The sequence below is a fragment of the Microtus pennsylvanicus genome, chromosome 12, assembly GCF_037038515.1.
Source record: "Microtus pennsylvanicus isolate mMicPen1 chromosome 12, mMicPen1.hap1, whole genome shotgun sequence".
Taxonomy (NCBI): Eukaryota; Metazoa; Chordata; class Mammalia; order Rodentia; family Cricetidae; genus Microtus; species Microtus pennsylvanicus.
Window position 1 is genome coordinate 17,872,326 of NC_134590.1, and position 25,579 is coordinate 17,897,904.

The 25,579-nt window shown below is 39.2% G+C and overlaps 1 protein-coding gene across 1 annotated transcript; it reads left to right on the forward strand.

Annotated features, from left to right (window-relative positions):
• Positions 1–2,935: 2,935 nt before the first annotated feature.
• LOC142832630 (UDP-glucuronosyltransferase 2B31-like) lies at positions 2,936–15,558 on the forward strand. Its single transcript, XM_075943235.1, has 6 exons — positions 2,936–3,689; positions 5,501–5,649; positions 9,956–10,087; positions 11,812–11,899; positions 12,676–12,895; positions 14,718–15,558. Exons 1-6 carry the CDS (start codon positions 2,966–2,968, stop codon positions 14,995–14,997), a joined length of 1,593 nt encoding a protein of 530 aa, XP_075799350.1. The 5' UTR covers positions 2,936–2,965; the 3' UTR covers positions 14,998–15,558.
• The last annotated feature ends 10,021 nt before the right edge of the window (positions 15,559–25,579 follow it).

Here is a 25,579-nt window from a genome sequence, read left to right on the forward strand (position 1 = left end):
TTAGCCACATGGCTGGGTACCTTTTTGGGCAGGGTAGGTCACTTCTTGCTTCTTCTGTGGTCTGGGCGGGAAGTATTCCAGAATACTCTTGTTCTCATTGTCCCACCTCTACTGCCTGTCTGGTTTTCCTGCCTATACTTTCTGCCTGGCTATTGGACAATCAGCATTTATTTAAAATATAATTGACAGAATATAGACAATTGTCCTGCACCAATGATGCCTTTAGAATATATATGCTGGTTTAGCTTAGCAGCATATACAATAAAATTTCTCTCTGTGCTTAGCTCCTACAGTCAAATGATCCAAAGAAAACACAATAATATACTTAATCCAGACTCTCTGTGTATTCTCCATCTTTACGTGGCTTATTTTTCTTTACTCCTTCTAATCTATGACTATCTGTACTTTGTCTCATTAAAGACTTTACCTTTTTTGAAGCATTAACTTTATTTTATAACTCTCTATACTCTTTTTCTTCTCTCTTCAAAGCCTATGTACATTTATCCTACACTGTGACCCATTTAGAGTTATTTTATGTCTGAATCTGTCTTATTGTGAATCTGTAATTCTTTACTGTCCAGGAGCACTTCTTAAAATGCTAAGCACTTCTTAAAAACAACTTTGGGTAATATGGTACTACCTGTTTGCCTGCCCAGTGGAAAACTTAAGCTGTGCTATTACTATGACATATACAGTAGTTCCTGCTAGCTCTGCACAGTCTAGTGCAGCAGAGCTGCTTGAATCTCTGAGCTGTGAACACTGCCCCAGTTCCAGGTACACTGCCTGTTCAAGCTGCCATCAAGCAAGCCGCATGCAGCATGCTGCTAACAAACACAACTCAAATGCTCTGTAGCCTGACCTTTTGCCTGATATAGTTAGAGGTCGCACTGGCAGCCTGGCCCAGAAAGCCAGCATTTTAAAATGGCACGGCTTTTTTTCTGCTGCTGCTGCTGCTGCTGCTGCTGCTGCTGCTGCTGCTGCTGAGTCAGAAAAAATATCGCCTAATAGAGCTGTGGCTCTCCACTAGCAAACAGCAGAAAGCTGTGTTAAACTCTGTATTCTCGTGTCCAGAATTTTTTAAGCTTTTTAGATTTTACGTGGATATAGTCACCCACATTGGATCAAGGACCAGGCAGGTCAATGAGAACAGGAAAATTCTGGGAAGAAGGAAGACCTAGTCCACAGTCCTGACCCAGCCTTGGAAGAAGCAAAATGTGACTGCCTCACCAAATAAGTTACCGAGACACGTGGCTAATATAGACAAGAATAATGGGTTAATATAAGTTATAAGAGTTAATAAGAAGCCTGAGCTAGTAGGTCAATCAGTTTATAACTAACGTAGACCTCTGTGTGACTTCTTTGGTGCTTAATGACTGCAGGGACTGGACAAGACAGAAAACTCAGACAACAAATATCACCATAGAACCTTTGCCCAACAACAGATGGAAACAGAGGCAAAGACCCACATTGGAGCACTGGACTGAGCTTCCAAGATCCAGTTGAAGAGTGGAAGGAGTGAAAGTATGAACAAGGAAGCCAAGACAACGAGGGGTTCATCCACTGAGACAGTTTGCCTGAGCTAATGGTAGCATACCAACACCAACTGGACTGAGAGTGAATGAACATGGAAACAAACTAGCTCCTCTGAATATGGTTGACAGTTGGGGCAGACTGAGGGGCCACTGATAGTGACACTGGAATTTATCTCTACTGCATGTACTAGCTTCTTGGGATCCTATTCTCGTTGGATGTATACCTTGCCCAACCTAGATGTAGTAGGGAAGGCCTTGGAGTTTCCACAGGGTGGGGTGCATTGCCCTCTATTAGGATTGGAGGGGGTAGGGTGGGAGGGGGATGGAAGGGACTGGAAGGAGGAGAGGGAGTGGGAATTTGGATTGGTATTTTTTATTTAAAAAGTATTAAAGAAAAAGTTTAAAGAAAAAAATTTCTATTAGAAATCTATACCTGGAGGGAAATGGCCATTTTACAAATATTTTATTGCAACTATTCCCCAATAAAATCCATTTTTAAATAATAAAAAAAGACTTTGGAAATATGAAAGCCAGCCACGAAACACCCATTTTATAACACAATTTATGTGATAGCCTCAAAATAAGAAAATAATAACATAAGGAAGTAGATAAGCAGTTGGCAAAGTCTGAATCAAGTGGAAAAGTTAAAATATAGTACATACTTCTGGGATATTGTACTTCTCTAAACTTTATTACAGTGGTTGATTCATACTTCAGAGATTATGCTGTGAACCTTTGGACTATAGATCTAAAATTGATGAGTTATGTGGTACATGATTAACACATCATATACATTCACATGGGGAAAAGTCACTGAACTATGAAGAAAGAAAATTTGCTTCAGCAGAGTGGCTTTTATTTCAGGATTTATATCAACCTATGTTTTTTGGCAAGTTCATTTTGACTTTCTTTCTCTGTCTGTCTCTGTCTCTCCTTTCTTTTCCTCTCTCTATGTCTCAGTCTCTCTCTCTCTCTCTCTCTCTCTCTCTCTCTCTCTCTCTCTCTCTCTCTTTCTTTTTTTGAAACTAGATTTCAGATTTCTTAGTGTAGCTCTGGATGTGCTGGAACTCCTTTGTAGACCAGGTTGACATTCAACTCAGAAATCTGCCTGCCTCTGCTTCCCTAGTGCTGGGATTAAAGGCGTGCGCCACCACTGCCAGCACAAGTTTCTTTTCACTATTCTAAGAAAAATGTTTTAAAATCTCTAGCATATCAAAGACAAATTACTCATTCAGGGTCACTGAGAATCGGTAGTCATTTCACATGATCACATCTGCCTTCTGGTTTTTGCACTTGGCATCCAGAGACTATGACTATCTCATTTCTATTTGCTTTGGTGGAAACAAGTTATACTTTAACTAATTATTACTCTTTTCTTTATCTGTAAGAGTCGAGAAATCACCATTTGAAAGGCAACTCTGAACTTAACCAAGATGTCTATGAAAATGACAGTAGTCCTGTTCCTGCTACAGCTGAGTGGCTTCTTTGGATCTGGGAGTGCTGGGAAGGTGCTGGTGTGGCCAGTGGAATTCAGCCATTGGCTCAACCTAAGGATAATCCTAGAAGAGCTTGTGAAGAAGGGCCATGAAGTGACTGTTCTGAGACCTTCAGTTTACTTTTCTTATGAAGTTGACAACACATCTGCTATTGAATTTGAAACATATCCTGCATCATTTTCCATGACTGATGCACAAGAATTTTTCAAAGAAGTCTTCAATAAACACATTTATGAGCTGCCAAAGCAATCATTTTGGGGATACTTTTTAATGTTGAAAGAACTGTTTTTGTTCGAGTCAGAATATTTTGAGCATTTCTGCAAAGATGCAGTTTTAAACAAGGAACTTATGGCAAAACTACGTAATTCAAGCTTTGATGTCATAGTAGCAGATCCATTCTTACCCTGTGGTGAACTGCTGGCTGAGATTTTTAAGTTACCTCTGGTGTACAGTCTCCGATTCTTTCCTGGCTTCAAGTACGAAAAGTACAGTGGAGGACTGCCACTACCTCCTTCCTATGTGCCTGTTACTTTTTCAGAATTGAGTGACCGAATGACATTCATGGAGAGGGTACAAAATCTAATCTATGTGCTTTCTTTTGACTTTTGGCTACAAATGTTTAACGAGAAGAGGTGGAATCAGTTTTACAGTGAAGTCTTGGGTAAGTGCCATGGTCATCTGGGATTGTTGTATTCAAAATTTTCTGTGTCATTGAAAGTAAACTTGAAACAACAGGATAGACAGTCATCAGTAAAAATGTAAAAAACCTGTGAAATTATCTGCCTAATTCAAAACTGTATAAAAGCCTATGTCCCAATGGTAAATTAGAAAGCCTTGTCTATGACTCACCAAGACACTTTCGAATGGTACATACTCACCAAGCAATGCTTTGTGGGCTTTCTAAGCAAGTACATAGGCATTTACTACTTTATCTCATCTTTTTAGAACAGTTTTACCTGAGTGAAATGTATCCTTATCATCATCACCATCATTAGTATCATTATTATCTATTTGTGCACTGGCTGGGGGATTGTGTATCTAGGCACACAAGTGGAATTTGAGGACACCTTGGAATCTATTCTCTTTACATGCTCACACATATTCTCAGGATGGAAGCATGCTTGCCACCTTGCATAGCAAATGCTTTAACCCATTGGACCATCTGGCTGACCCCTAAAATAATTATTTTAAACTCATTCAATGCCCTCTTGAGCAACAGACATATAGATTGAAGATTAACAGACATTTCTACCATGGTTAGCTATACAGCATGGAGAACTTATCACTTCTAAAATAATTAGTTATTTTATTTAAGAATTGAAAACTTTCTGACTTTACATAATGAGTTTTTGCACATTTGTGACACACACCATCTCTGTCTCAGACACAGCAAGTTTATGAATAAAGGATTATAGAGAATCCAAGTTCAGTCACCAGGTGTCTAAAATTCTTCTTTTTTAAACCTTTAATGGTGCCAGCAAATGGCTTACCAGGTAAAGGCACATCTTTCCAAAAACCTGAAGATCTTAAACCCATCCATGGGGCATAAGATATGAAAGGACAAAATTACTTCCTACAAATGTCCTCTGTGAGCTCTACACACATAAACAGTGCATGCACATGCACACACAAGTGCAGTTAAGTATACCTTTTAAAATACTAAAATGTTCAAGTGTGAGCATAGATATTGTTAGTTATAGAGTTTTAAATGGTTTCTTTTTTAAAAGAAAAATAGTAGGGAATAGATGCCTCATTCCATAATCTATGACTTACCTTTGCTTATTATTTACAAACATAGGTATACATGCATTCAGTCATAATTTAAGAGTAGTACCAAGATAAGGGACACAGGGGTAATCAAACTTCTCTTGGAGGTCAACCAGGACAATCCAGTGAGACTCTGTCTCAAAATGAAATTCTGAAACAGAATCCCCACAAATGTTTACAGTAGGCGTGGCAGCACACATCTGTAATCCCAGCAGTTGAGATGTGAAGGAAGAGGATCTGGAGTTCAAGGTCAACTTTGGCTACACAGTGACACTGGGATCACCCTGTGCTCCATCAGAATATGTGTGTTGAAGCGAAACAAAACAGCACAAAATTCTCAATTTCCTTAGAGAACTACCATCAAGGTTCCAGCATCTAAAATAGGGTAAACCAGTTCTAATGGGGCATTTCCCTGAGTATTACAAATGGGATTCATAGACAATTGCATTAATTATATTGAAATGGCATATCTAGATATCTGGTAATCATGAATTTCTAAGGTTGTTACACATATGTGTTATCGTCTCCAAAATCACACACACGCACACACACACACATGCCCACACACGTGCACACACACACGCACACTTGTAAACAACTCTGGCTACATTATCAAAAGTATTTTCAGAAGACTACATGGAGTGTTCATCTCCACCTGACAATTTTGTCACCTGTTCTACCTTCACTTTCCTGATTCCTCTTCAGGACGACCCGCGACCCTCTCCGAGATGATGGGGAAGGCAGATATATGGCTCATTCGAACCTACTGGGATTTAGAATTTCCTCACCCTGTCTTACCAAACTTTGACTTTGTTGGAGGACTCCACTGCAGACCTGCGAAACCTCTGCCAAAGGTAAAATAAATTCCTGTTTTCTTTCTTCTCTTTCCCTTGCATATTTAGCAAAAGTGACTATCTTTTATTCCTTCAGAACGTTTGTGGCAAACTCCGAGTGTCACAGAAATTTAGATAAAGAAACCGGCCAGTAGAAACACCTGTACTATTCCATCACAAGAGTCTGGACTTGCTTTCTGAAGCCCTGTGGGACATCTAAGGACAGGGACAGAGTACTGCTTAACACAGAGACGACCTCAGTGTTTCACGCAGAACAGACAGATAAGTGACAGGGCCACCCCACAGGAAAGTGCTGGGTACACAGAGACACAAAGTGTGCACAGACTCACCCAGAAATACCAACAATTCTACTCTGAAGACAGACAGCAAGCAAGCAACAATGTTACAATGAGGAAAGGCCAAGTTGCCTGGCAGTAATAGTAAAGATGAGAGAGAGCACACAGTTTGGCCTAGTGAAGAAAACTCAGTATCTCTCTGGTCACATAAACCTTCCCTTAATTAGTGACTATAAATGAAATATATAAGTTCACACATTTGTTTAGGAATACTGTTTTAACTAGGCAAAGATGTTGTGAGACTGGTTTATAGTGTAGAACATTGTTTTAACTGTGCAAAGGTGTGTTACTTTTGTTTGTGCTGCATTTGTTTAATTATGTAAAGATGTGTTGTGTTTGTTTGACCTTCCCTGGCTGTGGCACCTGATTGGTCTAATCAGGAGGAGAAAGCTAGGCTTTAAGAGGAGAAGAATGAGAGAAGGGGGGGTTAATAAGGGACACCCACAGGGCCAAAAGCCAGGCAGCTATAGGCCAGCCAGACACAGCAACAGGAAGAAAACAAGAAAAGGTTAAAAACCTCCAAGGCAAAGGTAGATAGCAAGAAACAGGTTAAGTAAAAGTTGCTAGCCAGAAACTTGGTTAACATCCAAACTCAGGATGGAGGGGGGTGGACTTTGGACTTTCCACAGGGCAGGGAACCCTGACTGCTCTTCAGACTGGAGAAGGAGGGGAAGAGGAGTGGGGGGAGGGGGAGAGGAGTGGGAGGAGGGGAAGGGAAATGGGAGGCGGGGAGGAGGCGGAATTTTTTTTTTCAAGAAAAAAAAAGAAACTTGGTTAAGCTAGGCTGAGCATTCAAAACTAATAAGGTTCTGTATCATGATTTGGGAGCTGGTTGGTGACCCCAAAGAAAAAATCTTGTACAGAGATTCTTGCTTCACATTAAGGAAATGGCACTGTCATCCAGAGACGAAGGAGGGAGGCAGAGTGAGGACCTAAAAAGTGTGCTGAGGCTGTGACTCAGTAGTGGAGAGCTGGCCACAGCAGAAAGGAAAGAAGGAAGCAGAGGAGGGAGTGCTGTTTACTCCAGATAATTAGGAATAATTTGTACAATAAATTGTATTGAAATAATAGAAAATAGTTTTGAATTTTAATAATTTTCAACAGTTTTGATCCTTTAGGATGGGAATCATTCCTCCGAAGCACGTGCTTGCTCTCATTAGATACTAAAAGTTTTCTGTGCATTTGAAAGAATAGATTGACAAAAAGGCATCAAGGATATAAAACGCAGGCCCCATAGGTGGTTGGGGCTTAAAGGCCCTCGCAACAAAGCCTATAAATCTATGTTAGGTCCTGAAACACAAATGACAAAAGGAGAGAGGTAAGTCTCAAAAAAATGTCCTCAGATCTCACATACACAATAAATAAATGTAATAAATAATATAAATAAATTATATTAATGAAAATCATTAAAATACACATTCTAAAACATTTTGTAAAACCGAGTGGTGGGGACATATGCCTTTAGTATCAGCACTCGGGAGGCAGACGCAGGTGGATTTCTGTGAATTTGAGTCCGGCCTGGTCTACATATCAAGTTCCAAGACAGCTGAAGCTACACAGAGAATCCCTGTCTCAAAAAACAAAACAAACAACAACAAAATATAACATGGTTGTCTAGGAAGTCACTCGATAGACCAGGCTGACCTCAAACTCTTAGACACCCATCTGTCTCTATTTGCCAAGTGCTGAAATTAAAGGTTTGTGCCACCATGCCTGACATCATATTCATATGTATAAAATATTTCTGAAATAAAGATCAGAGAATGTAGTAAGTAGTTTAAATGTAACCAGCTCCCATAAGCTCATAGGAAGTGTCACTACTGGGAGGTATCACTTTGTTGAAGCAGATGTAACCTTAGTGGAGGAAGGTGTCACTGTGAAGGCAGCCTGTAAGGTCTCATATATGTCCAAGCCATGCCCAACATCTCAGATCATTTCCTATTGCCAGTGGATAAAGATATAGAATTGTCATCTCCTTCTCTACCACCACGCCTGCCTGCATGCTGCCATGCTTCCCACCATGATGATAATGGACTAAACCTTTGTTGCAAGGAGAGAGGTCCCTTTGTTTGTCCCAGCTGCCCAGCTAGTTTATACCTGAAATAATCACACAGAAACTGTATTAAAACATTGCTTGACAATTAGCTCTAGCCTCCTATTAGGTAACTCTCACATCTTGATATAACCCATTTCTATTAATCTGTGTTTACTATGAGGCTGTAACTTACTAGGAAAGATTTAGCATGTCTGACCTGGCATCTCCATGGCAGTTCTCTCTCTCTCTCTCTCTCTCTCTGCTTTCTTCTTCCCAGAATTCAGTTCTGTCTTCTCCACCTACCTAAGTTCTGCCCTATCAGGCCTATCAAGCAGTTTCTTTATTGATTAAGCAATCAAAGCAACACACAGACAGAAGGGCCCCCTACATCAAACCTCTAAACTTTAAGCCAGCCAATTAAATGTTATTTTTTTTTAAGAGTAACCATGGTCATGGTGTCTTTTCACAGCAATAGAATCCTTAGCTAAGACAAAGAACAATTAGAAGGAGAAATATTCTGGTTAGAAATGGTAAATTGTGTCCATTGTTGTATTAAAAGAAAAGTGAAAACAGTACCTTGAAAGCAAGTTCCAAAAATGAGCATGTACTTGTGGCAAGATATCTAGGACAATTTTGGCTACACATTGGATTTTGTTATAGTAAAGCTCACTGAAGAAGGTACAATTGTTCTTGTATGGAATCTGTAAGGCAAGAGCTAGGGGATCACATGCTAGAATGACATTCAGACAATTCTTGACAAATATCCCATAGGAAAAGTAGGGGACAGAGTCAGTTCCTTCCCAGGGTTAAAGGAGGGAACAACTAAGACCTCAAACCAAGAAGGTCCTTTTTCATCAAAGCACCTACAACTATAATAAGATTCTGCCCATCCATTAAAACTGAGATATCTAGGAAACTTGTCTTCTTTATCCCTCTGCATTCTAATTAAAGTTTAAAAGGAGGGTAAGGTCATTAAAATACAAGACCTATCCTCACTAGCATCAGTAGATGATTCAGTTCTCCCTCTCTGAGGAGTGGATGGGGGCGGGGCAAGTAGGTGAAGGAAATAGGAGGGGGGAAGGGAGAGGGAACTGGTAATGGTATGTAAAATGAAAAAGGATAGCTTGTTTTCTTTATAAAAAAAAGAAATTTTAAAGAGAAAGGAAAAAAACTCAAGTTGCACATTTATAAATCTTTTCTTTGATGATCCAAGAATAGAAAATATCTTTCCTTTCAAAAAAAAAAACTATCTAATCTCTATTAAAATACAACCAATACTAAAAGCAAATGAAGTTTCCAATGAATTAGAAATAGATTTTGTGCACCACTCCTGAGTATTCATGTAAGAGAAGTGATTGTTGTATCTCAAGAAGATAGCTGTGGAAGGGTAATTATATACGAAGCAGCACCTAGGGACCAACTAATAGATTTTAGTTAACAATAACAGTATATCCATACAAAAACATATAGCTAAGCCTTAAAATATAGGGAATAAGGACACATGATATAGCCTATAAGAACCATAATGCTATCACAAAAAAGTAAAATAATATGAAAATACCATAGGGGTCATTACCGTAACTAGACTAGTCAAAATTATGAGAATATAAACATAAGTTACAGTAAATTAGGAAAAGGAAAAAAGAACTTTGGATTTATTTTATTACAAATTTATTTTTTAATATTATAATGAAAAAAGATGACTGTGTTCTAAGGCTGTTTGAGCATGTACATATGTGTAATACAGAACTGTAACCTTTTAACTGGCTACCAGCTCTACATCTTATATGTGGATGTGAATAGTTTTAAAACACCCAGTAGTCTAATCATGTCCAACGCTGCTCAGTTTCTTCCTGTAGATGTTGGTGTCAGTTTTGATGCAGGTTGTTTCGTGTTGCTGTTTTTTTTTTATGATGGGCTGATATTTCATCAACAGGAAATAGAAGACTTTGTCCAGTCTTCTGGAGAACATGGTATTGTGGTATTTTCCCTGGGGTCCATGGTGAGTAACCTAACAGAAGAAAGGACCAACATGATTGCAGCAGGCCTCGCGCAGATTCCACAGAAGGTGAGATACAGTGTCTCAGAGATTCATTCTCACTAAGATGGTCACATCCTGTTCATGTGTGATTGCAGAAATCTCCTACGGGAAACTAAAGGTGATGTGCTAGCTATACCTCATGTCTGAAGTCACCTGTGACACAGAAATAGGGGACAAATGCTAATAGTTTGTCTTGTAAGATATATTTTGGGGTAAATTCTCTCATGGTTTAGCCACAATGAGTTCATACATTCCAGGGTAGGTAGGGGTATATGGCTTAGAAAAGTTAGATAGGAGGAGCAGAGATACAAAGGAAATACAGAGATACAGGATAGTACTGGGAGGACAATTCAGTGAATACTGAATTTGCCAAAATTTACTTTTTATAAGCTTTATAACCTAATACAAAAAAGGGAAGAAGGCAAAAGATTACTTTAACATGACACAAACTTACACATGAATGAAAATAATTCCTTATTTTTAAAATGGGATTTCTGCTATTCTAGATTTACTTTTCTTTTATCATATATGTATGTATATGATATAGATAGATAGATAGATAGATAGATAGATAGATAGATAGATAGATAGATAGATAGATAGATCAGTGGTTCTCAACCTTCCTAGTGCTTTAATACAGTTACTTATGTGGTGGTGACCCCCAACCATAAATTGCTTTTGCTACTACTCCATAACTGTAATTTTGCTAATGTTATGAATTATAAGTAAATATGTAATATTCCTGATGGTCTTAGGCGACCTCTGTGAAAGGGTCATTCAATCCCCAAAGGGGTCAAAAACCCAAGGGTTGAGAACCATTGGTTTAGATGATTGTTTCTTTCCTAAAAACAGAGAGAAAGAAAGTATGGATTTGAACAGGAGGGGAGATGACAATCAGGGGAGGGTTTAGAGGAGAAGAAACCATAAACAGAATATATTATATGGGGAAAAAACTTCTTTAAATAAACTATAAAATATATTTTAAAAACCAGAATGGGTATTAAATCATCCTTTGTAATCTCGGCCAAATATGATCAACCACTTTTTTTTATTTAGATAATGTTTTTTATGTGTTTTAAAAACCAACTGCAGTTTCCATCATCCACATTTCAAAATGGGCTTATGCATGGTATTACTTGCTCTGCTATTCAAAAAAAAAAAAAAGAAGAAGAAGAAGAAGTATGTAGGACAGGATTTACCAACCTCAATTCCAACTGGGGTCTTAGTCTATGAATTCTGAAACAAGGGGTAACTTGGGAACTTACTCTTGAAGTGACCATATGCCACAACACAAGGGTCTAATCTAGTAAAATACTGTTGATAAAAGTGATTATACATGAACTAAATCAAATACCAAGGACAAATACTTATAGTGAAATTGGAAAACAAAAGTTATAAATATATGCTGAAAAAAACAAAACTTGGTATATATTTGTAACTTTGAAGGAATTACATTCACACTGTTCTTAACTCCTGTTTCACATTACTGCACATAACTTTCCCTAAGCTGCTGTTGACCAAACGTTAAGGTGCCAGGCTGAAACTCAGATAAGCAGGAGACTAACTAGAGGACAGTGAGGAAAACTTGCATCCTTGATGTAGCAGTTCTTCACGGTTCCCATCATCCATCCTCACTGCCTGGCCCTTACGGACTGGCATTTATCTCCATTGATTCTTAATATCTCCAGAAATCTAGCAGAAGGAACTTGACATTTGACCAAAGTAATAAGAGCCTAGCTTCATCTTAACAGGTTCTTTGGCGATTTGAAGGCAAGAAGCCAGACACCTTGGGCTCCAACACTCGGCTGTACAAATGGATTCCCCAGAATGACCTTCTCGGTAAGCATCAGGAGACACCTGAGACATAGGAATGGCTGCTCAGGAGAGGGGAATCAACACTAATGCATTTATGACAACTGTGATCTAGTCCTGGAGAAAACAGATGAAGAACTAATGTGAATATGCTGGACAGACAGTACCATTCGAGATAGGAGGACCCATTTTTACCTCACTGTATTTACTTTTCAGATACATTTAAATCACTTTTTCCCTCCATTTCTTATTTCTATCAACTTACATCTCTCTGTTCCCCTACTGTAGGGCAATTTTTAATGTCAGTGGGAATGGTATTCTTTCATTAATGGCTCTTCATTTACTCTGCTCCCCTGAAGACCCCACAACATGAAATGGTCCTACACATGATGAAGTATTGACTGCCCTCAGTCTGATTCCATCAAAATGAACACCCAACCCCTACTATGTGAAGCCAACCTGTCCAGGGCAGTGGCTTCTCTGTTACTTTAGAACATTCTCTCCTGAACCATTGACTGTGCTTGCACATGCTGTTTGCTCCACTTGGTTGGAGCTCTGCCGTTTTCGTCCATTACACAAAATCTTTCTATTTTTCACACTCTGCCTCCTCTCTGTGCTTTCACTGAATCGCTGTGGAGTTGCTGTGCTCCTTGTGCTAAGACATAAAAGGAATTCAGTACAGTCCCATGGTTATGATAATGTGGTGTAGAGAATTTTTGCCTTTTCTGTGCCTTTTTCTCTGACTCGCTTTTTTTTTTCTAGAGTTATAATTAATACTTGCCCTTAATTTCTCTTCTTGCTAGGTCATCCTAAAACCAGAGCTTTTATTACTCATGGTGGCACCAATGGCATCTATGAGGCGATCTACCATGGGATCCCTGTGGTTGGCATTCCTTTGTTTGGAGACCAGTTTGACAATATTGTTCACATGAAGGCCAAAGGAGCAGGGGTTCGACTGGACTTTCTCACAATGTCCAGCACAGATTTGCTCCGTGCAGTGAAGACAGTCATTAATGACCCTTCGTGAGTATACTGATTTTTTAATTCGTAGTGTTTAAGATAAATTTCCTCAACAATAACTGTTGATTTCATCTAATATTTATTCTAATTTTGAAGAAAAACTGTTAACCACTGTTGAATAAACTTTTATTGTAAACCAAGACTCAAGCTATCCCCATAGACTTACTGTACAAGAACTTAGTTTACAAGAATTTGGCACTGGGACCCTTTTTATCTTGCTAAATGAAATGACACAAATGCCTCAAAGATGATCAAATCAACAAACAGCATATTGAATCTGAAAGATAGAAAATGTATCAATTCAATGTCTATAATTTTCAAAACTCCTATTGTTAAATAATCCACATTTATTCAAGAGCAGCTAATTATACATGCATACATACATGCATAAAATATATAAAGCATAATCAGGATACTCACATTTCCATCTCCTTAAACCTTTAGTATCTCATTTGTTCAATGTTCCCCTTCCACTTCTTATTAAACTTGCATATTGCAGCTCACAGTCGCTGCCTCTGCTATAGTGCACTATCCTGCTATCCAGTGGTAGGACTTATCTGTGAGCTGACCTCTCTCTCGCCCCATTCCCTCCCTCACTTCCCAGACTCCAGTTACCGCTGCTCTACTCTCTACTTCCATGAAGTCAGCTCTAGTATTTTCCACACAGTGGTCAGAATGTGCAATGTTTTCTCTTAGGATCTGGATTACATGACTTAATAAAACATCCTCCAATTGCATCTTGTAACTGCAAATGTCTTCTTTGTAATGGCTGAATAATATATATATATATCTTTGTTATTATATAATATAAAACATATTCAGTATTTTTATATCACTTGTTAAGCCATCATCCCACAATGGGCACTTCAGTCAATTCACTTAGCTCTTATGGCTAGTGCAGCAATAACCATGGACATGCAGGTATCTATTTGATAGATTATTTACTATTGCTTTAAATAGACTCCTACTAGTAGGAAAGTTAAAACCTGGGTATTTCTGTTTTCAGTATATTTAGAAAATCTGTGGATTTTTTTTCATAGTAGCCATACCATATTACACCCTAACCAATCTCAGTAAGATTTCCACTTTCTGACATGAACATGTGGATGATTGGGGAACAGTTCTTTACACCAGTCCTAGCCACATGAGTTCAAGCTCTAGAAGTCATGTAGTGGAGGAAGTGAACTGACTCCTACAAGTAGTCTTGCCACCTCCACACGTGTACCGTGTACATGAGTGTACATGTAGGCACACACATACCACATATAAATGTGCTTTTAAAAAGAACCAGACTTTTCTCTGCATGCCTGGCAAGCAATATTTAGGTATTGTGTTTGTGTTGAATTGAGGCTGTTGGGTATTACAGGGAAGCTATCAATGAGCTATATCCTCAATATTTATATCATCTTTTGAAAAACATGTATTTTTCTCATCATTGATCAGCTTTTAATAAGTGATAAGGATTTTTTGGTGAGAGTTTAAAGAATTTCATGGCATAGTCTGTCCTCAAAAGCATCCGTTCATTCTGCTTTCAACTATAACACTTCAAGTGGTTGGAATGGCTTAATAACATTTAATGTCCTGAAAAGATTTAGTTCTCAAAATTAATTTCCATTTCATTTTTGAAAAGTACTTCTCAGAGAATGCCAATTTGCAGGCTAACTTTCAAACATGCCCTACCCCAAGCCACACCTCTCCTTCTGCTCTTGTAGGCCAATATTCAATCTCATTATGCTTTCTCGAATCTTTCACGGGCCTAATGCTCTTCAATAAATTAACATTCAATGTTGATGTTTTTGTGCTTCTGCTTTACATCTGTCTTTAGCTATAAGGAGAACGCCATGCGGCTATCAAGAATCCACCATGACCAGCCCGTGAAGCCTCTGGACAGAGCCGTCTTCTGGATTGAGTATGTCATGCGCCACAAGGGAGCCAAGCACCTTCGTGTGGCAGCGCATGACCTCACCTGGTACCAGTACCACTCTCTGGACGTGCTTGGATTCCTGCTTGCCTGTGTGCTGACTGTGATGTTCGTCATCACAAAGTGTTGCCTCCTTTGCTGCCAGAGATTTACTAAATCTGGAAAGAAGAAGAAAAGGGAGTAGCTGAAGTGGGGAGGACTGGCACATGGACCTGCTCCAGTGCATCACAGCAGGGGAGGCTGTGAGGGGAGCTCCTTCATTCTGTGACAAGGCCACTTCTCTCTCTTTGACTCATCAAATCACAACATTATTTACAAAGTTTTAAGGATTGACCATATGCTAGAAATATTTTTGGTCACAGTGCAAGAAACTAGGAAAAAGTAACGATCAAACTATATTAGTGCCTCTTAAACAATACTTCTGCAATACTAAAGAGATAAGCATGTCTCCATGCTTATGAGCACTTTTTATTCTTGTAGAATATCTGAGTTTTACCTCCAACACCCACAGGCTGCTAACAATCATCAGTAACTCCAAAGCATCTGATGCCCTCTTCTGACTCCCTCAGGCACTGCATGCACACATACATGCCAGAAAACATACTCATGCACATAAAATAAAAATCTTTAAAAAATGTCCATAAGTTACATGTTATCCTCCATTATTTTCCAGGCTTAATTCCAGATCATAAGTAAATGATGGCCAGAAGGTCCTTCAAAAATCCACATAGTGTCTATATTGTTTTGACAATACTCAGCATTTGTTAGCTACACAGTTGCAGAACTGTGTAGTTTTGTGGGGTGTTTGTTTTATTTTGTTTACTTTTCCTAAACAAGATGTCCAAAAACTTACACTTTGTGGTGGTTTGAATGAAATGGCCCCAATTTGCTCCTAGGGAGTAGTATTATTTGAAAGGTTTAGAATTTGTGTCTTTGTTAGAGTTGGTATGGATTTGTTGCAGGAAATGTGTCATTGGGGGTGAGCTTTGAGATTTCAGAAACTCAAGCCAGGTCTGGTGGCGCACTTGCTCTTCCTCCTGCCTAACAACCCAGATGTAGAACTCTCCGCTCCTTCTCCAGCACCGCATCTGCCTAAGCACCACCGTGCTTCCCACCAGGACTATAATGGGACAACCCCTCCCCCCCAAAACTGTAAGCCAGCCCCAGTTACATGCTTTCCTTTACGTGAGTTGGTGTGGTCATGGTGTTTCTTCACAGCAAGGCGACACTGGCGAAGACACCCTTCCACTTGGTTTTATAGAGTGGAGGAGCTGCTTTGATTACATTGCATTCCAGCCTTGGCACCACTTTTCTAAAGGACCTGAAGTTGTGTTTACCTCTTTCCTCCTGAAGTCTTCTCACCTTTAAATGCATTTACAACAAGAAATAGTTTCCACACCTGCTTCCAGCTACAACAGTAAACTATTTAGGGCATATACCTATTTGAGAGGCCTGAATTGTTATGCGTGGCCGTGGTGATATCCAGGCTCAAGCTGCTGCTTATGGCCATGTCTGGGTCGGTGATTCTTCCACAGCTGGGGTCTGTGTTGTTTGTCCACTGCTTGTGTTATCACAGGGACTCACGAGAACCATGTGTGAGCCAGGCTGAAGAATGAGGGCCATGCTGAGCCACACTCTCCCTCACTGAGAGCTAGCTGGTCCCTCTCTTCGCCATGGGCGTGACAAAACCCACTCACCTATGGGGGCTGGTCGTAGCAGTCTGGTCAGAACAACCCAGCTACCACCCAGAAACACATCCAGGGCTTTATGTGAGCACTGACCAACACCTAACCCATGTATGATCTGGAGTGTGTGAAGGGACTGGCCCTGCAGGATCTCCATAACTCAATGCAACTGCAGAACACCCTGTTAAATTTAGCCCTTATGTGCCATGTGGAAGGAAAGAGACAACACTTTTGGGCTCCAAAGGTTTTAATAAATCACCAGATAAGCAGGTCACTGATTCATCAGGGCTGCAGGACAAGAACTCGGAGCCGTTTCTCCTGATAGCCCCAAGCAGGGGCAGATGTGGTGTTGAAAAGCATAAAATTCACAAACATTTGTTGACAAATTACGGTTACAATTTTCACCAATAGGGGCTTCCTTGTTGTGTTCCTTCATTGTCAACCGATATACAATGAAAGTCTTTCAGTCCAACCAATCAGATTCATTTGTTCCGTCTGTGTTTAGGAACTGCCATAATATTTCTAAAGAACTAAAGATGCATGACTGTTTCTGTGGTTGGGGGAGGCTGGTCAGTCACTGGGGAGTTCTCAGCTCCCCTAGGGCTTGGGAACATGAACCTTATTTAAATCAAAATGGCAGTACTTAGGCCTAGGTCCTTTTTGCTTTCTCCCTCCTGTCTGAGAGGAGTTTCCATGAAGGTCCGATATTGATGGTGAAGCAGAAGCCAGACCATGGACCTGACCAACAACACATTAGACAATGAACATTTGCAGTTAAAGCTGTATGGAGAAAAGGTTGTACTGATGATACACAGACACTCCCAATGCCACTACAACTGAAGAGGAGATGTAAAGGCAGGAGAGAAGCAAAGTGCTTTTTTTCTTGATTGCTTTATTTTGTTTTGTCTTTGTTTTTAATTAATATTCTTATTTGCATTTTTATTTTTATCTTATTTTTATAATTTCTTTGATAGTTTTCCTTGGGGGGCACTACAAGGATGAAGGATGGATATGGAGGGACTGGGAAGTGAGTGAGATTGAGGTGCATGATGTGAAATTTCCAAAGGATCAATTCAAAAATTATGTTAATGAAAAAATTCAAAAAAGAAAAAAAACACAAAAAGCTTCCCTGTTTACTGACAATATCATTTCCAACCTTTAGGGATAGAAGTGCGGCCTCAATTACAGGTTTGATACTATATATATTTAAGGCATGCAGGCCAGGAAAACAAGTAAGCTAACTGCAGATCTTCACACTTCCTCCTTTCCTCCAAATCCACTCTCCCAGTCTCAGTTCCAGCTCTGCAACCACCTGCTGCAGCCTCCCCTCCAGCCACACCCCCATCTCCGGTGACTCACAGAGATCCTCTCTTATCTACCTTCCCTGGACTCATTCCTTTATCCCAGGCCCCAACTGCAGCAGGCACTCTGGGGGAATCTACCAGGCAAGCTTGCCAGACACCAAAAGGCAGGTAGGTGAGCTTCAGATCTTCCCTATCCCTCCTCTTTTTGAGATTTCATCTTAAGACAGTCAGAAAGTACAAGATCAACAAAACAAATGACAGCTTATACTGAAAAGTGTGTGCAGTAAGGGGAATAATCTATTGCTGGTGGAAGTGAAAACTGGTACACACACTATAAAAATCAATGTGGTGATTCCTCAGGAAGATGGGAATTAATTTACTTTGGGATCCAGCTATACCACTCGTGGGCATATATCCAAATGACACTTTATCCAACCACAGAGACAATTAATGTTAATTGTTAATCAACCATGTTAATTGCTGCCCTATTCATAATATCCAAAAATATTGAAAACCTAGATAACCCTCAACAGAAAAATGGATAACCAAAATATACATTGGCACAATGGAAGATTACTCAGTTATTAAAACAAAACCCTAAATCATGAAATTTGCAGGTAAATGGATGAAGCTAGAAAAAAATTATTCTGAATGAAGTAACTTAGATCCTATAAGACCCAGTGGAGATGGAAGACCCTATGAAAAGAAAGCATTCTAAACATAACAGGATCTATGCACACATGAACTCACAGAGACTGGGGCAGCATACACAGGGCCTGCACAGGTCCAAGCCAGATGGGGTCTAGACCTGAAAGAAGTGAACACATGCCACCATTCCTAACCCAGAAGCAACTTCCAATTGATAACCACTTGCAAAAGAAAAGTAAGATCTCTCCAAGAGTGTTGGTTTCTCTTCCAGAGGACCCAGGTTCAATTTTCCCAACATCTACATGGTACCTCACAATTGTAATTCAAGCTCCAGAGAATCCAATACCCTCTTCTGACACTGTAGACACTGCACACACATGGTGCACAGTCATACATGTAGGCAAAACACCCATACACATTTTTTAAGAAAAAAAAATTAAAAAAATTCTTTGGATCCAAGCATGGGGGAAAACACCTATAATTCAGGCACGTGTGAGTCTGAGGAAAGAGAGTCATGCATTCATGACCAACCTGGGTTATATGTGAGACCCAATTTAACAGAACATTTCTAATGCAGTACATAGCTCAGTGTCAGAGCGCATGATTAACAAATATGAAGACTTGCATTCAATTTACAACAACTGGTAAAAAACAAAACATAAAGTACAAAAGAAAACATCTGGCAGAATGCACAAATAAATAAATGTTGAATATTTATTTATAGCCATGAAGTGTCTACCCTTTCAAACTAACGCTTTGTAAATTCTGTTATATGAAAATTCAGTAAAACGAACACATCGATTCCTAAAAGCAAACTCAAAGATTTTATATCATATAATCAATTATAGTCCCATTTGCAATGCTTGCATGGACCAGGAATCTGATCTATTATTTGTTCATTTTGAGCTTGCTTTATGGTGCTTATTCCATATTTAATATATTAATAAATGTATTGCAATATATTATTAATTTCAATAGATTTAACATACAAATTCTCACAATTTTCATGCTTTTATAATGGATTAGTTCCCACAGAAGCCTTACTTCAAAACTTTTGTGTGAATATCAAGACATGGGATCAAAAATTTAATAATCCTCCCATCAAGTCATGTTGCCTTCCCTTCAACTTTGGCAAGCATTGCATTATGTCATCAATAAGACTATAGAATGAATGACATGGCTTAATTTCTACAGATCCGGGATAAAAGGCAGCACAGTCTCTGTGCTCAGGCATTCTCTGGTTTAGAAATAAGTTGGGGTTGTGACACTTTGGGATTCACAATTCTCGGCATGCTGTGCATTATTCTGTTCTGAAATCTTTTCTGGTGGTAGCATCATTCTTAACTGTGACCTGCATAGCCATAGGGCATAGACACAAGTCATCAACACTCTTGCATGGCCAGTGTTAGGCCATCTGGGACTACATGATGAATAAAACCTAGCTTTTAAAAAAAATAGAAAAAAAAATAAATTACTAGGGATGGGAAAGGGCTGAGAAACAGGGAGACATAGATGACTGTCAAATTTTAGTTACAAACCCTAAGTAAGTGTTGATATGTAAAGTACATCATGTGAATCATAGCTAATAATGCTGTGGGCATTTAGTGAAATAATCAGCTTTGAGGAGTCTCCCAGGCTGGGTTTGAACTCACAGAGGTCCTGCTGTATCCTCCTCCAGAGTGCTGGGATTCGAAGCATGTACCGTCATGGCTGGCTGAGCCACACACGAAAACTGGTCACATAAGATCATAGACATGGCCTGCCAGAAATTCAGGTAGGCTGCCTGCAGACTGCTTTTCTCTCTCTTCCCTCAGATACAATCCCCCAGTCTCACCCCCAGCTCAGCTGCTTAACACCCCTGGCAACCTACTCTGCCCTACCTCCCATCACCCATGAATCTCACAGATCTTCCCCTTCTAACCTTCCTCTCCCTACTTGTTACTTTGTCACAGACTCCAGCAGGTACCCCCTGATAACCCAAGGGCTGCTTCTCCCAGAGTAACAAGTAGGCTGAAAGTGGACCCACACATCTCCTACTGTTCCTAGATCCAACACCCCTGTCTCATCCCTGACTCTGTATCAGGACACCTGCGGTGGTCTCCCTTTCCTCTCTGACCTCATCCCCAAGGAATCACAAAACCCTTTTTCAACCTTCCCACCCCCAACTCATCCCCATACCTCAGCCTCCAACACCAGAAAGTATTCCCTGTGACCATACCAGCTTAGAAGGCCAGCTGGATGATGAAGCATGTGATCAAACCAGACTCCCTGAACATGGCTGACAAAGAGGGCTGAGAAGCCAAGGACAATGGCACTGGGTTCTGATTCTACTGCATATACTGACTTTGTGGGAGCCTAGTCTGTTTGGATGCTCACCTTCCTAGTCCTGGATGGAGGGGGGGAGGACCTTGGACTTCCCACAGGGCAGGGAACCCTGACTGCTCTTTGGACTGGAGGAGGGGAAGGGGAATGGGGGGAGTGGGAGGGAAATGGGAGGAGGTGGAAATTTTTAAAGCAAAAAAAAAAAAAAAAAAAAAAAGCCAGGAAGGAAGACAGGCAACACACAACCATTCCACTCTCCAAAATTTCAGAGAAGGGACAAATACCAAGGAGCAAACCCTTCCCCAAATAGAGACAAATCCAGAAATCAGCACATCGACCTGTAATCATCCAAAACCCACGAGCTTAGCAGCCAACATAAAAACACAATCAATAACAGCCTAAACAATATGTCCCAACTAGAGCCCGGCTATTGTGCTGTATTAGGTCCTGAATATTCCAACATAGCTGAAGCACAGGAAAAGGACCTTAAAACCAACAATATGAAGATAATAAAGGTCTTCAAAGAGAAAATAGGTCCCTTCACAAAATCCAGAAAACAACAAAAAGTTGCACAAAAGGAAATAAAAGTGCTAAAGTCCTAAAAATGGAAATACAATCAATAAAGAAAACACAAATGAAGACAATTATAAAACTAAAAGAAGCTACAAAGTCAAATTCGACCCACAGAATACAAGAGATAAAAAAAGAGTCTGAAGTATTAAAAATACAATCAGAAGAAATGGATATATTGGTCAAAGAAAATGTTAAATCTAAAAAAAAAATTCTGACACAAAACATCCAGGAAATTTGGGACACTATGAAGAGATGAAACCTAAAATAGGAATAAAAGGAGAAGACACCCAACTCAAAAGCCCAGAAAATATTTTCAACAAAATCATGGAAGAAAAATTTTCTAGCCTTAAGAAGGAGATTGTCAGTCATACTACAAAAAGCAAACAGAACAACAAATTGACTGGACCAGAAAAGAAAATTCCCTCTCCAGATAATAATCAAAACACTAAACTACAGAACAAAGAATATTGAAAGCTGCAAGGGGGAAACCCAAATAACATATAAAGGAGGACACCTGACTTCTCAAAAGAGAATCTAAAAGCCAGAAGGGCCTACACAGATCTGCTGCAGATTCTAAGAGACCACAGAAACCAGCCCTGCCTATGATATCCAACAAAACCCTCATTCATTATAGGTGGAAAAATAAGACATTCCATGATAAAGTCAAATTTAAGCAATATCTATCTACAAATCTAACCCTACAGAAGATGCTAGAAGGAAAACTCCAACCAAAGGAGGTTAACTACACCTATGAAAACATAATAAACTCAAAGTAGCAAAATCAAAAGAAGGGCAGCACACAAACACTGCCAACAATAAGAACAACAATAAAAAACAAAATAATGTGAAAAAGGTCTTGGAGAGAGCAGGAATACAAGGAATATGCCTAAACACTAATAAAGGCAATATACAACAAGCCAACATCAAACTAAAAGAGAGAAACTCCCAGCGATTCCACTAAAATCAGGAACAAGACAAGGTTGTCCACTCTCTCCATATCTATTCACTGTAGTCCCTTTGAGGTCCTAGCTAGAGCAATAAGACAACAAAAGGAGATCAAATTGAAAAAGGAGTCAAATTCTCACCGTTTGCTAATGATATGATAGCTTATATAAGTGATTCCAAAAATTCTATCAAGAAACTTGTACGACTCATAAACACTTTCAGTAATGTAGCAGGATCCAAGATTAACCAAAAAAAAAAAAAAAAAAAAAAATCAGGGCTGCAGAGATGGCTCAGAGGTTAAGAGCATTGCCTGCTCTTCCAGAGGTCCTGAGTTCAATTCCCAGCAACCACATGGTGGCTCATAGCCATCTGTAATGAGGTCTGGTGCCCTCTTCTGGCCTTCAGGCATACATGCAGAAATATTACATGCAAAATAAATAAATAAATAAATAAAATCAGCAGCCCTCCTATACACAGATGATAAAAGAGTTGAGAAAGAAATCAAAGAAACAACACCCTTCACAATAGCCACAAATAGCATAAAATATCTCGGAGTAACTCTAACCAAACAAATGAAAGACTTGTATGACAAGAATTTTAAATCTTTGAAGAAAGATTTTGGAGAAGACAAAGTAGAAAGATCTCCATGCTCTTGGGTAGTCAGAATTAACATAGTAAAAATAGCAATCTTACCAAAAGCAATCTACAGATTCAATGCAATGTCCATCAAAATCCCAGCAAAATTCTTCAAAGACCTCAAAAGAATGGTACTCAACTTCATATAGAAAAGCAAAAACCCAGGATAGCTAAAAGAATTTTGTACAATAAAAGAACTTCTGGAGGCATTACAATCCCTGCCTTCAAACTCTACTACAGAGCTACAGTACTGAAATACAGTACTGGTATTGGCATAAAAACAGACAGGAGGACCAATGGAACCAAATAGAAGACCCGGATATTAATCCACACACCTGTTTGAAACCCTTATATATCTGGTCCAGGTCACTCTCCAAATAACTAAATGAGCTCAATGCATTAACTTCAAAAGTCTTAAAAATATTCGAGACACAAAATTTACTGTAATTATGGAATATAACAACTAAAAATGATCATACCTGCGGAGAAGTTACAAAAACTCTGCAGCATTAATATAGATCAATAAACAGAACAGACTCAAGGGGCTGGAGAAATGGCTCAGTGGTTAAGAGCATTGCCTGCTCTTCCAAAAGTCCTGAGTTCAATTCCCAGCAACCACATGGTGGCTCACATCTGGAATGAGGTCTGGTGCCCTCTTCTGGCATGCAGATATACACACAGACAGAATATTGTATACATAACAAATAAATAAATATTAAAAAAAAAGAACAGACTCAAAGTGGACCTGGAATAAATATATTTCCACACTAAAATTTTGTAAAAATAGATTACTCTTCCATTGTTGTGATAAAACAGTGACCAAGGCAACATATAGAATAGTTATTTCAGGCTTATGGTTCCAAAGGGACAAGAAGTCCATCACCACCACGGCATAGGATCATGGCAGCAGACAGGCAGGCTTTGGAGCAGCAGCTAAAGTTCTTAACTTAAGCCATAAGCAAGAAGTAGAAACTCAGTAAAATACTTACTCAAGTAAGGCTATACTTTCCAGTCCTCTCCAGTCACTGACTGGGGACCAACTAAGTGATGGAGATTTATGGGAGAACTCTCACTCAAACCACCACAGACAGGGTCGGGTACAGGGAAAGGTATTTAAAATCATTAATCTGGAGCTGGAGAGATGTTTCAGTAGCTAAGAGCACTTGTTCTTGCTGAGGACCTGGGTTTTCTTCACAGAACCTGTAACATCTCTTCTTGGGGATTTGGCGCCCTCTTCTGCTGAGAACACTACATGCACATGATGCACATAGACATGACAGGCAAAGCACTCCAAAAAAATCCAAAAAAATTAAAATCACTCACGACTGTTCAATTACAAATGATTCTGGGACAATTATTCAATGGGACCTCACAAGAACTAACATCAGAGTGAGTTATACCTTTAAATGTTCAAAATAAGTAAAGTCCTAAAAAAATGAGCACTTTTTATAATCTTGAGATAAAAATAGTACAAAGCCAAAATTACAAATAATCTCCATTTTAGCTGCACCAAAAATGTAAGATTTTACACAGATTAAAAAAAAAGACAAATTAGACTTGGCTATGGTTGTGCATGCTTTTAATCCCAGCACTGGAAAAGCAGAGGCAGATGGATCTTGGTCTACACAGAAAGGTCATGTAGTAAAACTTCACCTCACAAATAAGAAAACCTATACAGAGTAAAAAACACTGACAACATATATATATATATATATATTCATATAATAAAAAGATGAAATGATTAAATGGAATCAGAAAAAAGAAACATGATTAATAAACTTCTAGAGAGAAGATATGTCAGCAGGGGACCTGGGTTCACTTCCCAGCACTCACATGTGACCTCATGATCATCTCCACGATGCACGACTCAGGATTTCTCTGCCTACCTAAGTTCTGCCCTACCAGGCCCAAAGCAGTTTCTTTATTAACCGATGAAAGCAACACATGAACAGAAAAACCTCCTACTCCATTTTTGTCCCTAGTTGCATTTCAGACACTGTTTTGGAAGGTGGTATTATCTTGTCAGAGTATGTCATTGAGGCACAGCTCTCAGAGTGTAGCCTCACCCTGCTGGTTCATTCTGCCTCCTGCTAATGTTATATACCAGAATTTTCAAATTCTTCTAGTCCCTTACACAGTCAATAGAAATTAGGCATTTTCACTAATTCATAAGCCAACTGCTTGCCAATATATACTTCCAAGGCAAGGACATAATTAACTAAATTCAGTACACATTCCTAACTATTAAATGCCTCTTGAGAACTATTACTAAATGAAGCATCCTGTCTGACTATATAATTTAAAGAAAAAGACAAATACCCCAGAATCCCACTTGGTCAAATCCAAATGAAACTGACCTCCATGATTGGGGTGGGGAGGGTAATAATGGATTCACATTTAAGGTTTAAGAACCAAGACTTACAGAGACTATGCACAACAGTGACAAGGATGTATATGTAATGCATACTTGAGCAACTGAGACTGCTTTTAAATGCATGTTAAATGTTCTCCCCCAAAAGATGGCATAATAGAAAGCAATGATTATTAACTAGAAGGATTGAACCATTGTACAATGGATAAATGATAAAGCAAATTTTTATCCACTGGAAAAGCTTTTAAGACAGGCAGGCTTTCACCTTTAATCCCCAAATTT